We start from the raw sequence: 14,185 nt of genomic DNA, 5'->3' as shown, positions 1-14,185 counted from the left end.
TTATTTCTGAAATGCTACTCAGCATTCTTAAACCTGTTTTTTTAATATATTTTCCAGGCATTTAACAAAAACAACTTGATCCTAGAGGAAAGAAACAAATACTTCAACCCACATCTCACTGGGAAGACCTATTCTAATGCCTACTTTACAGATCTCAATAACTATGATGAGTACTAACAGCTTTTATGTTTTTGGCTTCTTGTAAATCCCCAGTTCCTCAAGGCCTGTGCCCCATGACTGCCCATGTTTCTGAGGCTTCAGAGTCGAAGTTTGGATACATTTCAAGTGCATTTCAAGCCACCAGAGTGTCCCATTGCTGCCAAAAACACACGTCTTTAAAAGCAACAAAAATTGAAATAAGACATCGTGAAAATCTTGACCATTGTTGAATGAGCCAGGGTGTGAAGTTTTTAATTGTGTTCATCCTATTTTTCTGACAAGTCCATTGGTTTGTTTTTTGAGCATTATTTTATAAATGTGCCACCCACATTGGAAGGAGTCTTTAGAAATATGAATCTCTTCTTACTTTGGAGTGTAAATCTTCATGCTGTTGTAATTCAAGATTCCACAAGAAGTGCATAGGTCCATAATATTTCATAAAATGAAGAAAAAGAATGTGGCCAAACAATTATTCACCATGGATTGCCCAACTTTCCAAATCTGGATAAAGCTATGTGATTCTTGGAAGCAGCTTGAGTGTTTTCATCTTGCCTGGGAAGCCCAGGAATTCCACCTGGTCCACACCGGCAGAAGTTACAGTAGACTGTGAGGCACCCCACCTTGCTCCTGATGCAGTTTCTGTGCCATTGCTGGTGCTGGTGGAGGCAGCGGAGCAGAGGCTCAGGCACAACGAAGTGTGGATGTGTTCTGCAGGTTGCTGCAAACCTCACCTTATTCTGACTTTTGGATTTCATGGCATTCCAGGAAGCTCCTTGTCATGCTGTTGGCCTGGAAGTCCACCTGTCTGGTCCATAGTGACGTCCTGAAGAGCCAGTCTGTAAAATAACCAACCACTTACTTAGCGTTTGGATAGACTCCATGCTTCCTCTCTCCCTGCAAAGAAAAATCTTGAACATTTATGATGTCAATTAGTGAAAATATTGAAAATACTAAATTATAACTAAAAGCAACTTTTTATGTTATAGAAAATATTGAAAGAACTGATATTAATGATAATCATTTTATTTTTCATCTCTCTGATATACCCAATGTGTGGCAATCAGCCCCTACCAAGAGCATTAATGCCATGTAAAGCTGGCTTTCTGGAGTCTGCCAGGTCCACACGAAGTGCTACCCCCAGTTTCTGCTGTTACTTGCTGCCTCCAGGCCAGGGGAGCAGGAGATGCTCAGCTCTGGTGCCTTTTCTTTTATTTCAGTGCTGCCTTCCCACCCACCCAGTCCATGCACCCTCACCTCTCCCTGCATGGAGGCAACAGCATTTCAAGATGTACCTTGGGAAGTCAGGATAGCTGGAAATAAGGGTTTTTGGGATCCCTGTGGTCTCTTCACTGATCATCGATAAGCATTTAAGAGTGTGCTAACACCATTCACAGAGGTCCCCGGAAAAAAATATATAATTTTCTCACAAACAACTGATACATAATATATGGCAGTTGGTTGAATAATTATTGAAAAAAAGAACACGACTGAAAAAGTTCATCTGATGCCTCTGAGCATGTGATAAAGTCCTGGGTTGACATGGAAACGTGTTCTTACAAATGAACCTTCGGATCTATGAAAAAATATATAGTAGGGGGACTAAGGAACATAGAATTTTATTAGCATATGTGCTTTTACCCTTACCTTTGTTTCTAATTTAAAGAAACAATTTCAGAAAGTGTTGTTAGAAGAATTCTATGTTTAATAATGAATATTGTTGAGTTCAAAATATTCTCATATACCCAGATTTACAGAAATGACACAGTATTGAAATGGCAGGTGGGCTCTGTAAGTTATTTTGGATTGCAAGTAAATGACATTCAGGGTCTTTGCAGTGGGGACTTCATGTTGCCCCTCATTCCTCATACGTCAGAGTCTTCTGTCTATATGCACATGCTCAAAGTCCATACTCAGTAGGGGAAATCTAGCCAGATGGTTCTCTAATTGTTCCTCGGCTGGATTTTCATCATCAGATATTTCAACTCATCTCATCAGTTTCTTGTAAGAAAAAAACATTTTCACTTTGTAGCACATTTTAGTTATTTTTGAGTCTTCTTCCCTAATAGTTTGTAAGCTTAAAGGGGCATTTTATTTTCCCTGGTAAAGAGGATTCTAATATTTCAAGAATGTTTCACTGGAATTGATGAGAAATGGTTTCTAAATGGCATCAAAGCTGGTCTTTAATGAGTCTTTTGCAATGACTTGGGAAAAACACCCTCCCTCACTACAGGATCTTCATGTTGTTAATAATGTAATATAAACAAACCTTTGAAATTAGCATTGCAAAAGAATCCCATTTTTGTTTCCCATTTTTGTTTTGTACCACACTGTTCAAAGGAAAATTGTTTCTCTCTCTTCCTTTCTCTCTCTCTCTTATTTGACAGAATAGCAAGTGTTTAGATAATTTCAGGTATATTCTAAGTATTTTACCAGCTGTGGAATAAGTTGTGTTTGTCCATCACTGTGTAGCTACCGTTCACATGTTCTGGCTCTGTACTCCACGCTTATCGTGTGAACCCTCACATGTTGGACTTTCACAGTGTGATCTCTCACCTGTCTTGGAAACTCCTTCATAAAGCCGTTCTTCCTTAGGCCTGGGCTGTTTGGAAGTCCTGGTGAAACTTTGTGTTTCACATTTTAAATTCCTGAATGACCTTTTCATTCTCTCTTTCTTTATCTTTGTTTTTGTCCTTCATTCCCTCCTTTTGTTCTTCCTTCCTGCCTTCTTTTCTTCTTTCCTTTCTTCTTTAATTCTTCCTTTCTTCCTATTTTCTTGGTACAAGTGGAACAAAAAGCAACACATAGTTTTAAGCTACACCTTTCTGCACCAGATGGAAAATGACATTAATCACTATTTAACTTCTAAAATTATTTCTGAATACAGTTGGAGATTGTCTGGTTTTCATGAGGAAGCTGGCTTTAGTCTTACATTTAAATTCTTTGAAAGTGGCTCCCAGTGCTATTCAGGGTCCTTTCTTGAGGCTAGACTCATCACCATCTACTATTGATTTTACAGTGCACTGACAGTTTACAGGAAGGAGAAGAACAGAATTTCTGCACACTACACAACATGTGGGCTTCCTGTAGCTCCAGGGACATGTGGCTTTGGTGAAACTGGGGTTTTGTAACCTCTGAATGATATGGACTTAGTGAATTCTAAGGAACTCAGGGGGCACCTGGTCAGGCTCCACCGCACAGAAGAGCCACAGTCTCCAGACTCATGGCGTTCCCTCCAGAACTCCCCATTCCCCTCTGAGCATATTTCTATGCTGCTGCTTCTTGTGACTTACATGAGGCATCTCAGCTTCTTCATGTTTGTAGGGATGTTTCCCTAAGCCTGTTCAAGTAGGCTCTCACTAGAGTTACCATTCATATTTGAGAAGAAAAGAACATTTAATAAATGTATGTGTTTGTGTGGGGCTGAGGTTCTAAAGGAATTGAAAAGAGACGATAAACATTGAATGAGGGTGAGGGCATCCCTGCTGGGGAGAAACCTCTGTCCCTAGGAAGAGTCCGTTCATGTCATGTGGTTTGGGATGAACCAGGGGTCTGGCCCCATCGGGTCACAGGTGATGGCAAATAGAAAAGAAGCAAATGGAGGAAACAGTCGGATAAGTAGGTGACGTGAAAGGCAGGACCTGGTCACCCCAGCAAGTGCTATGGACAGTTCCCGGAAACGGTTGCCCACTTCACAGGTCCATGGGTCTGACCCTTGGACTCTGCCAGGATCAACTGCCCAGAGTGCCAGAGTTTTAGCCAAGGGTGTACTTACTTCCTTATTTATTTGCAAAAGGATGGAAACTGTGGGAGTCAAAGCCTATTTTGCTGAGTGTTCCCACTGGAGTCTCTGATAGAATTAGCAGTTCATGCTGTCAAAATCATGGACAAAGGCTGGGTGCAATGGCTCATGCCTATAATCCCAGCACTTTGGGAGGCCAAGGTGGGCGGATCACCTGAGCTCAGGAGTTTTAGACCAGCCTGGGCAACATGGGGAAACTCCATCTCTACAAAATATACAAAATATTAGCCAGCCATCGTGGTGCACGCCTGCGGTCCCAGTTTCTTGGGAGGCTGAGGCAGGAGTATCATTTGAGCCCTGGAGGTTGAGGTTGCAGTGAGCTGAGATCACATCACTGCACTCCACCCTGGGTGACAGAGAGAGACCCTGTCTCAAAAAAAAAAAAAAAAAAAAAAAGAACAAAGTCTTAGCGGGGGGTCTCCATGTCCCCAAGTGGCTCTCTAAGGGGATCCATTAGCGTATAATTGAATATCAAAGGGAATTTTACCTTAAACGTATATCAAGTCTATACTCAGCTAATCGTTTTGTCTAAACACAGCCTTGTTAGCATTTGAATTTACAAATATTCATTTGCTTATTTGCAGTGTTCCTTTTGCTTTTAGAATAAATCATAAATATTTCCCCAATACTGTCAAGATACTTCTTCATCAACTTTGTCCCTGAACCATCAGCTTTCTTTAGGGTCCGGGTATCCTTTACACTTCAATGGGGTTTTCTTGTGTGTGTCATTGGGGGTAACTCCATTGACCTCAGCATTTCTATCTCAAGAGATGGCTCTGGAACACAGAAGCAGAGGCAACAGGTACTAATGGTTGATAAAATTAACAGCGACTGCATGACCATTTTCCACATGGCAGGGCTGTGCTTAAGTCCCACACCTCCAATAATCAATTTCTATGACGGTACTAATAACCTTAACTATATGCTAATTCTTCACCACTTATGATATGGTACAAACTGGAGTTTACAGATGGCCTTGGCCTTGCCTAGCCCATTTGTTCATCCTAACTTCTTCATCATTTCCTGATGCACTTGGGGAAGCATGTTGACACAACGTTACCAATATTTGATTACCTATGGTTATCTGCAATTACCTACGCTTATCTTATCAGACACTAGATGCCATTTGAGCCCCTTACTTCTTTGGGCAGTGGGTGAAATGGGAGAACATAGAGAAATGTTCACTTTGACCTAAGAAATGCATAAAAGAGAATGCCATGCACAATGTAAGATAAAATGTTTGGGGACAGGGGAACTTTATTTCTGCTATTCTGCCCTATTGAGGTCATTAATTATAATGGATTTAAAGATTTTTTTTTTAAACTCTACAAACACTGAGCCAAGGAATTCAGGTTATCTGCTATGTTAACCTAATAAAACAAAGGAAAATATGTTGCTTTAATCCTTGCTTGTTAACCTAATAAAGCAAAGGAAAATATGTTGCTTTAATCCTTGCTTCTTTTCTCTTTTGGTAATAGAAAAGGTAAATAAGATGTAATGTTGAACTGCTGCTGATGATTTCTAAAACGACTCTTTCATACTCCTTTCCTATGGACTTATATTAAAGATGCATTGTACACATTGTTTTAGCAGATAGATCAAAGATATACTCAGTGGTCATCTGTTGCATTATCAGAAATTTGATACATGTTACAGAAGCATGAGGAAGGGAATCCTATCCTCTTTTGAAAATAGAGTTCACATTGCAAGTGACATAGGGCATTATCAAAACCAATTCAGAGCCTGGCACAAAATGTATACTTCCTAGTGAAAGCTGTCTCAAAACACAGCCTTTTTGATGGATCATATTAGCTCATATCTGCCATAGAAAGGCAATCAAGCTTACTCCCTGCAATCGGAGTCAATATCAATTCTTGCTCAAGCAAATATGTTTTACTGTGTTGGCGCAATGGCAGGAACTAGTCAAGGGCACTTTCAGATCTGGAAAGAGGAAAGAGAAGGTAGAAAATCACTCTTTTGTGTTTCTTAAACTGTCAATCAAGCAAGAAAATTTATTCCACCCCTTCATATTTGCTCTAAAATCTGGGGCCAGTAGTTCAAATGTGATCTTGTTCTTTCTCAGCCTTTTGGCAATTTAATGCCAAATAGTCCAAATGTTAGATGAATGGCAGTAATAAAATGATTCAAATGTTTGATAAATACAAGCTGAGAGCAAAATCTGGACTCGAAAAATCGGAACTATTTTATCATGTTGCTAAAATAAGAGCATCATTTTCTTCCCTCTCTGTAAGTGCAGTAGTTTAATTTCCTAGAAAAAGTTGCTAGTGCCTTGTTTAAGATGATCATTTATCATTTCATGTGGATATTATTGGTCTAATTAGAAGGAGAAGATTGATTGGATTTACTTTAAAGAAAATTATTCTCCTATGTCTCTTTGAACTCAGGAATAGAAAATGACCAAGCAGCACATCATCTTCAGATAGATGTGATTTTTGCCCTCACTGGGGATGTAGAACCAGAATAGGTACAACATATGCTCAGAAGAGAGGTGACCTCAGTATTAGCCTTCTAGAAACTAACATCACTTTAATTTTTACATGTTCCAAAAAAACATCATAGTGTTTGTTCTGTAATAAGAATGTTAACGTGATGCCTATAGGAGTTAGAGGTTTTTGTTTCTGTTTCTCTTCAGGCAAGTCCATAGATAGAGGAAAATCAGACATAGGCTGGTGACAACTGGTATAGATACAGTGAGCATGGAATGAGAACCACCTACAACATTGCCTGATTATTTTTAAGTTCATATCAAAACTGCTTCACAAGTTCACAAAAGTTGTCACTCTTAATTTGGGTTAAGAAAAGTAATAGTATTATCTCTGCTGAAGTTGATTGTTTTTCTCTTTTACCATGACTGTTGGCCAAAAGCAAGCTGAACCTCTGCACTTTGAAACAAAGCACAGTATGAATCTTTAACCCAAGCACTTAGTTTCACCACTGAGATTCTACATCATCTGCAAGAAAATGCACAAACTTGGTCCAATGTTGGATTCTTCAAAAGTGCATAGCAGAACTTTTGTGCTATGCCGCTTGATGTAACTTTTAAAGATGTTATCAAATGTTAAATGCCTCATTCTGCGTTAATTTGCTGTTGGCTGTTTTGTGACCACAAAATAAACTTGAGATTGTTTCTTTTTTTTTTTTTTTTTTTGTGTGTGTGTGTGTGTGAAACTCCTCCAAAGCCAATTTCAGCCCTTGGTAAGCTTGCAGACAGTTACTGATCTTAAATTTAATTTTAAAAGACAATGTATCTTAATTATAATTTAGCTTTTTAAAACAATGAGATAGCTTTACATTTCCCCTTTGTTTGAATGAGAAAATGGATCTTGGGTTGCTATGCTAGAACACTTGTAGATTGCTGGGTCCTTTGTAAGGGGGCCATGGGCACACCACACTTTCTTTCAATCCTTACATTTGAAGGATTGATATTCTTCAAAACCTTCTTGTTAGATATGCGCAATAGAAATTTCTAACGTTCATGACTTTTATCTTTCCTGTCCATCAATTCACTGGTTGTAAATGCTTCCTGAGAGCTGTCTAGGTCTGTATCCCAGATTGTTGCTTAATGACATCTGACAGATACATTGTTTTCTGAAATCAGCTTAAGACACCAATTGTGGCAACTGGAAGCTCATTACCTGCTGCATTGGATCAACTATGGAAGTTGGAGCAGGGGTGGGCGGAGGTCACCTAACCAATCAATGGAAGTCAACTCACACCTGCTCCAAGCCTCAGCTTTGAGAAACAAACACGTTTATAAGAAAAAATATATAGCTATTATTACAGAAGTGAATATGTTGTGCTCTCTTACTGCTCTTGGTGCATTGACAGTTTCTGTATCTCAACCCTATTCATCTTTATGAGAAAGCATTCTGAAGATCTATCCTCAGCACTGCTGAGTGTGCAGTCACACTTTCCTAGCAACCCCCTTCTTACCATCTCTAGCTGCCATTTGTAGGGGTAACAAAACAAGGGAATCCTGATTGTGTACAGTATAAATTGTATTATATTTTTTGTACTTATGTTTTATGTAAATAGTTTGTCTCATTCAATTGTATGTGAGCATTGAAATAAATCCTACCATTTAGGAGACAATTTAGCAGCATTTTTCTTTGTATTGCCTCTGAGTGTGCTGTCTCCCCAGAGGTGCTAAGCAATGGCCACTGCTCAAAGGAATGAGTTTCATCAGAGTGAAGTGCAGACCACTTCCTGCTGCAGAAAACTCATAACACTCCTGTTTATTTTCAGGCCTTTTGAATGGTGGCCAGGACATGACATAAGGATGTATTAAAGCACTTTTAGAAATATTTCCATGGGCAACAGGAAATATGTGATAAGGAAGGCCAATTAGGCTTTCTGTTTACAAAGAGTCGGTATCAGGTTGAGCTGATGAATGATGCATTGAGTTGTATTATACTCACCTCTCTCCAACACACCCTATTCCATTCTTCTTTGCATAAAACAAGGTTTTTCTTGAATGAACTGCTGTCAGTCAGCATGAACACAAAGATAAGAAGCTTGACCCAGGAAGACCACCCTATTTAGTGAAAGCCATATTTCAATGTTCATGATCCCATTAAAGGAAAAAATATACATGCATATGTATGTATTTATATATGTCATATATACACATATATGTATACATAAAAGTATATGTGTATAATTATTTTATGTATATTTTTGAGTTGACCAAAAAGCTGAAAAAGCCCACTTAATATGGGGCCAAAAATTAACATAATACAACTATATAAATATATGAACTAGTGAAGCATGTTATAAAGATTAAACTGTTTTAACCCCCAAATTACTTATTTTTTCATTAAGCAATGAAAAATTAAAATTTTAAAGCATTACATGAATAACCTATATTTGGCTATTAGTTTAGAAAGTGAATGGAATTTACAGTGTCATACCATAATTTTGTTTCTTGACTTTTTGTTCCTGAACACTTGTAATCTTGGTAATATATATTCTGATATTTAGATGGTCTCACAAAATGCTTGTGTATCCAGGTCCTCCACCTTTCATTCACTTGCTCTAAGAAATAGGTTGAAATATGATTTCAAATATCTTTCTGGACCTACTTGAAATATATGATGTAATTTTTCATTTAAAGTATCTCCTCAAGCCCCATTTGGGAAAAACAGCATAAAGGATTGAATGTACTGACTGCACAATTATGGATATTTAGTCTAAAAGGAAATTTCCCTTAAAGTAATATAAAACTATTACTTTTCTGAAATTATTCTTGGTTTATTTTTTATAAAGTAGATATGATTTTCTTTATAAAGTCAAAGAGAAAGTGGTGTCAGAGATTGCTTTTGTCACATTATTCTGCTTGCTGTACATTTTTCTTGGAAGCATTTGCAGCTCTTACCCTGCAGTCAGACTGAGACCCAGGACTGAAACCACAAGTTCACATTTGGTTAACATAGATCTGGGTGTTGCAGAGATCTTAAGACTAGAGCTACTAAAAGCATGATGGAGGAAATGAAGCTCAAATATAATTATGTTTAATAAAATGTAATATTTTGAAAATGAGCCTTATCATAGGAAACAGAAAACTGCTGAAATATGATTTTTAATTCTTAATCTAAGTGGCCTTGCCTAAATGCCAGAGGGTTGGCTGTTCCTCACAAGGATGGATTCACGGGCCATGTTTCCTTTGAAAGTAATGCATAGGTAGTGAAGACATCTACATTCTATCTCCTGTCCACTCACTTAGCTTCCTCTCTCCTGCCTAGGAATTGCTCTAAGTCATCTCCTGTTTCCTATAGTAGTTGCAGGTTACCTGGTTTCATGGTGCTTCTCTTGAGGTTCTGTGCCTCCTGGTGACAAGAACCTACCCTTCCCTGAGAGAAGGATGCTGGTGGCAGCAACATGTCTGGAAATCCCCATCAGGAACATACATGGGAGATGACAGTGGAGCAGCCATTTAGAGAGTGAATGCCAGGCAACAGCACAGCTCACAGGGCCTCCTCCATCCAGTGCCACAAAACACATCACCCTCCCTTTGGACTAATATATTTGCCCTCCTTTCTCTACTTCCTTTTTAGCTGGAAGTTCCAAGAAAATGTGTTTTGTGAAACAATGGAATTTTCTTGGTCCCTGAATTTATCTTGAGGTGAAATGATAGTAGTTAAATTCCCAGATTTTACAGAGAGGAGAAAGATGCCTTGAGGACCCAAACAAGTACAGCCAGGTTCAAACCCAGTGTGGCAAATCCCCACCAAGACTCTTTTCCCTCCAGCCCTGTTCTCAGAAATAATTAAGTAAATTTCAAACTCCTGTCCAAAATCTTGGTGACCTGTTTAATCTCTGTGAGCTCTTTAGAAAGTGTTTCACGAAAATACACTTTCCAACTCTCTGTGCTCAAAGACGTGTCCTGACTCTGCATTTAGAGTTCTTTCCACCCCTATTCTAAAATCTGGAGACAATCTAAGAGTAAATAACACAGAACAAGACATTCACATGTTCACAGATAGTTGGAAAAGCTCCAGCATCCACTGTGCTAACAGGCGGGGATAAAATGAGGGGTGGCATGGTCCATGCCCTTTAAATAGCTATTCTCTCAGCTGCATTGAGTTCTTTACAGAGACAGAAGTTTAAGGAAGTAAATGCATGAGATTGGGAGGACACAGTGAATGCACAGTTCCCAAGAGATTATAAATGAAGTTGGGTCAAAGGTCATTTGTTGGCCCCATATTTGATATCAACTTAGAAAATTGAGCAGGAGAAATGCCATGTGTGGCTTCCTACCTTGGAGTTTCTCCCCACCCACCTTCTTACATCTCATCTTAACCCTCCCCCAAGAGGAAAAAAAAATACAATCTATTTCATACTATTCTCTTTCCTGAGACCAGAATACTTTATGGAATCCAGGCTTGGTGGGCCTTTCTCAAAAGAAAAGAGGGTGTCTGCATGGGATGTTGTTCTCTCACAAATATTGGCTGTTATAATTCAACAGCATAATTCATTGACACAGGTTCCATCTAGTCTAAATTTGAATAATTGAAATTAGTACATGATGTTTTCAGTAAGTGTATCCCATAAACAGGGAAAATGTTCATCTTCCTTAAAGAAAAGTCAAACAGACCATTTTCAGCAACAGTTAGTATGCACACATGGGATAAGCTCATTACAAATGAACATTGTCAGTTACTAATGAGATTTTTATAATAGGGCATACAATTTGGGCTTGTCATTCTCTTCCTTATGTAAGCAGTATTATTGCTTGTACTTGAAACCATAATTCTTTGGAAAAGTTCTTTAAATCAGGCATTTCACAAAAATTTGGATAAGTTACAAAGACTTTGCTATGTTTTGTTTGAGCATTAGATATACTCAGGAAGGTCACGTGAAGTAAAGATTCTGCCTTATGAAGAGAAATTTCCCTTGCTCTACTCCACATCTTAGAATGGACATGGGAGGATGGAGAAGGAAGTTGGGGCAGGGGCTTGACTTCAAACCCTGAAAGACAGGCTTAAGCAAGCCTGAAGATCCAGAAATGATAAATGGCTCAACCACCTGACTTCCTTATCCCCCCTCCCTGAAGCTCAAACTCCTCATCATTACATAGAGCAGTAACATATAGAAAGAACATGAATGATAATAAAATTGAAAGATATACCATCAATGCTTCATATACAGTAAGTTCCCAATAAATGATGGTGTAGTTGTCATTATTATGACTCAGGGACTCACTTTACTTGTATTCATCTTCTCTCTCTGGGAGCAGTGCAAGCCATTTTCCCTCTTTAGACTCAAAGTTGTAGGTGAACCAGTTTTATAAATTAATAAGAGTGACTGCAGAAGCCTTTGAGCCTGAATGGAATATATGCCCCATACAAATGAGGAGAAGGTTCACGGGAGGCCCAGGAGTAAATTCATGACTACAGTTAACAATCAGGGAGGCAAGCAATATTCTCTGGAAGTAGCTACCACTAACCAAGATTGGAACCTTCTACTTGTATAATTTAATATTTTACCTATCTATAACTTGAGAAATTAACCAGTAATAACGCATAAATGTGTAAAACATGCCTCATTTCTGAAGACAGAAGAGGTTATTCCTTTATGAGAAAGTGGATTACACTCCTGCTTACTTCTTGCCTGCAGAGCTCTGGTTTTGCTTTCTTTCTGAAGCAACCTGCTCAAGTGAGGGAAATAGTTTTGTGTTGTTTTAGGAAACACAAGTCTGAGAAGTGGAATCCAGTAACCTGTCAAAAACCTAGGGCTTCAATATTGTATATGAAAAGCTAATTTGTTTCTTCATGAGGAATCTTTCTGAATGTTTAATTTTTCCTCTGTCACATACTATTGAGATAAGAATTTGGGTATCAATTCCTAATATTGAAACAATGATCATTGATAAGATGGAAACAATGCAACAAAAGGTCAAAAATGCAGTTGCCTAACAACAGCAAATATCACATATTTAAGCACAACCTTTTAAACATTCAAAAGGTTTGAAATGTGAGGCTTGATGATCAAGAGGACTGTTATTGGCTTTGCACAACATGTTGAAGATCATCTTGGAAGGGACAAAAGATGCAGAAGCTGATTTTCTGTTTCTGATTATGATGGCAGTCTCTATATGGGACAGGATGGCCAAGGCCTAAAGAATACACACACCGGAAAGACAAGCATTAGACAAAATAAGTTCTATTATTTTAATGAGTTCTCTGTGGGCAGACATGAGCTCTTTCTCTCTGATTATTATAACATAGGCACCAAACCCATGCAAGTGAAAAGGAAACAGCCCTGGTGAGGCGACTCCTGGATTGAGACTTAACACAGAGATGGATTGGGAGTAAACACAGCAAGAGGGCAGCAGGGAGGGAAAGGCAAAGTTTTCAAAGGATGCATCAGGGAAAGAGGAGACATGAAGAGACAGGTAGAACACAATTTATTAAATAGAATTTGATTTAAATTGAATTGATTGACAACCAGTTGATTGAACTGGAAATTTAGTTGAATAAATAACAGAGGCAAGAATGAATTCTCCTGATCAAAAGATTTTGTTTTTGTTTTTGTTTTCCATAGTACTAATAGCTATAATTGCAAAAGAAGATCTTTGTTTTTACAAACTTTTTATGTATCTTTTATAATAATCTAAGGAAGCAACTTAAGTTTCCAATAAAAGGTATAAAGTACGACTCTCAGTTAACAAACTCAGATATACAAGAACAAACTTATTTTTAATCCCTATCTCTTTGAATCAGTTAAAATAACGCCTTAGATGATAAAAAGATAAAACTTTAGTTATTCTTGGAATTTTCTCCCCAATCCCTATCCCTAAGATGATACAAAGTTTCCATGGTATATAAAAAAAAATGGCCATTGGGAAGTGGAGACACTTTGGCATTGCTCACTAGACACCACCGACATACAAGAGAAAAGGCTGCATGGTTCATTGAATATCAGCAAATCTACCTAGGAAATGGAACATATTTGATGGAGGTTGGGTCCCCTAAGCCATAGCCATTATTCCAAGGAGCATAAAAGGCCACCCCCAAGAAGTATGGCCTCTTCTACCTGCTACCACCTCATAGCAGTGTGTGGCTTGTGTGGCTTTCTATTGCTCATGGCAGTCCTGACACACATCGCTGATCCTAGACTAAACCTCTTTTTTTCTTTTACAAATGCAATTTTTAAAATTCCCTATTTTGAGTACATAATTATATTCAGTATCTCCACAAGATTGTGCAACCATCTCTACTATGTAATTGCAGAAAATATTCATCAAAGCAAAAAGAAAATTCATACCCATTTGCAGTTACTCTCCTTTCCCCCTCCCCCTAGTTGCTGACAACTACTAATCTTGTATTGATCTTTGTGGATTTGCCTATTCTGGACATTTTATAAAAATGGAAGCATACTATATGTGGCCTTTTGTGACTTTTTTTTTTATTTAGTATGTTTTCAAGGTTTACTCATGTGGTATTTTGAATCATGAGTAATGGTTTTATATGGGTGAATAATATTCCATTTTATTGACATAACACATTTCATTTATGTATACATCATTTGATAGACATTTGGGTTGTTCCACCTTTTGATTATTATAAATAACAGTGCTATAAATGTATATACGAATTATTGACTGGAAATATATATTAAGTATCTTTGGTGTGTATCTAAGAGTAGAGTTTTTGAGCTATATGAAAACCCTGTATTTAGCATTTTAAAGAACTGCCAAACTGTTTT

General features: G+C 38.1%; 1 protein-coding gene and 1 long non-coding RNA gene across 6 annotated transcripts in view; one reads left to right on the top strand and one right to left on the bottom strand.

The window, feature by feature from the left end:
• The window catches only part of SEMA5A (semaphorin 5A), a 508,567-nt gene extending 500,496 nt beyond the window's left edge, over window positions 1-8,071 (top strand). For 3 of the 4 annotated variants that reach the window (XM_034959729.2, XM_034959727.2, XM_034959728.2), the window contains one exon: window positions 58-8,071. In XM_034959729.2, the coding sequence (XP_034815620.2) occupies window positions 58-177 (120 nt within the window). In that variant the 3' untranslated portion in view covers window positions 178-8,071. The remainder of the gene's footprint in view (window positions 1-57) is intronic. The other variant, XM_034959730.2, reaches the window with a different exon arrangement.
• Window positions 1-14,185, bottom strand: part of LOC117980210 (uncharacterized) — a 273,563-nt gene that overhangs the window by 70,793 nt on the left and 188,585 nt on the right. For both annotated transcript variants that reach the window (XR_008625315.2, XR_008625314.2), the window contains exon 3: window positions 891-2,931. This is a non-coding gene — a long non-coding RNA (uncharacterized LOC117980210). The remainder of the gene's footprint in view (window positions 1-890; window positions 2,932-14,185) is intronic.

The sequence above is a fragment of the Pan paniscus genome, chromosome 4 (genome assembly GCF_029289425.2).
Source record: "Pan paniscus chromosome 4, NHGRI_mPanPan1-v2.0_pri, whole genome shotgun sequence".
NCBI classification, from domain to species: domain Eukaryota; kingdom Metazoa; phylum Chordata; class Mammalia; order Primates; family Hominidae; genus Pan; species Pan paniscus.
The sequence above is the reverse complement of the archived record's forward strand: the minus strand, read 5'-3'. Positions and strand labels throughout refer to the sequence as shown.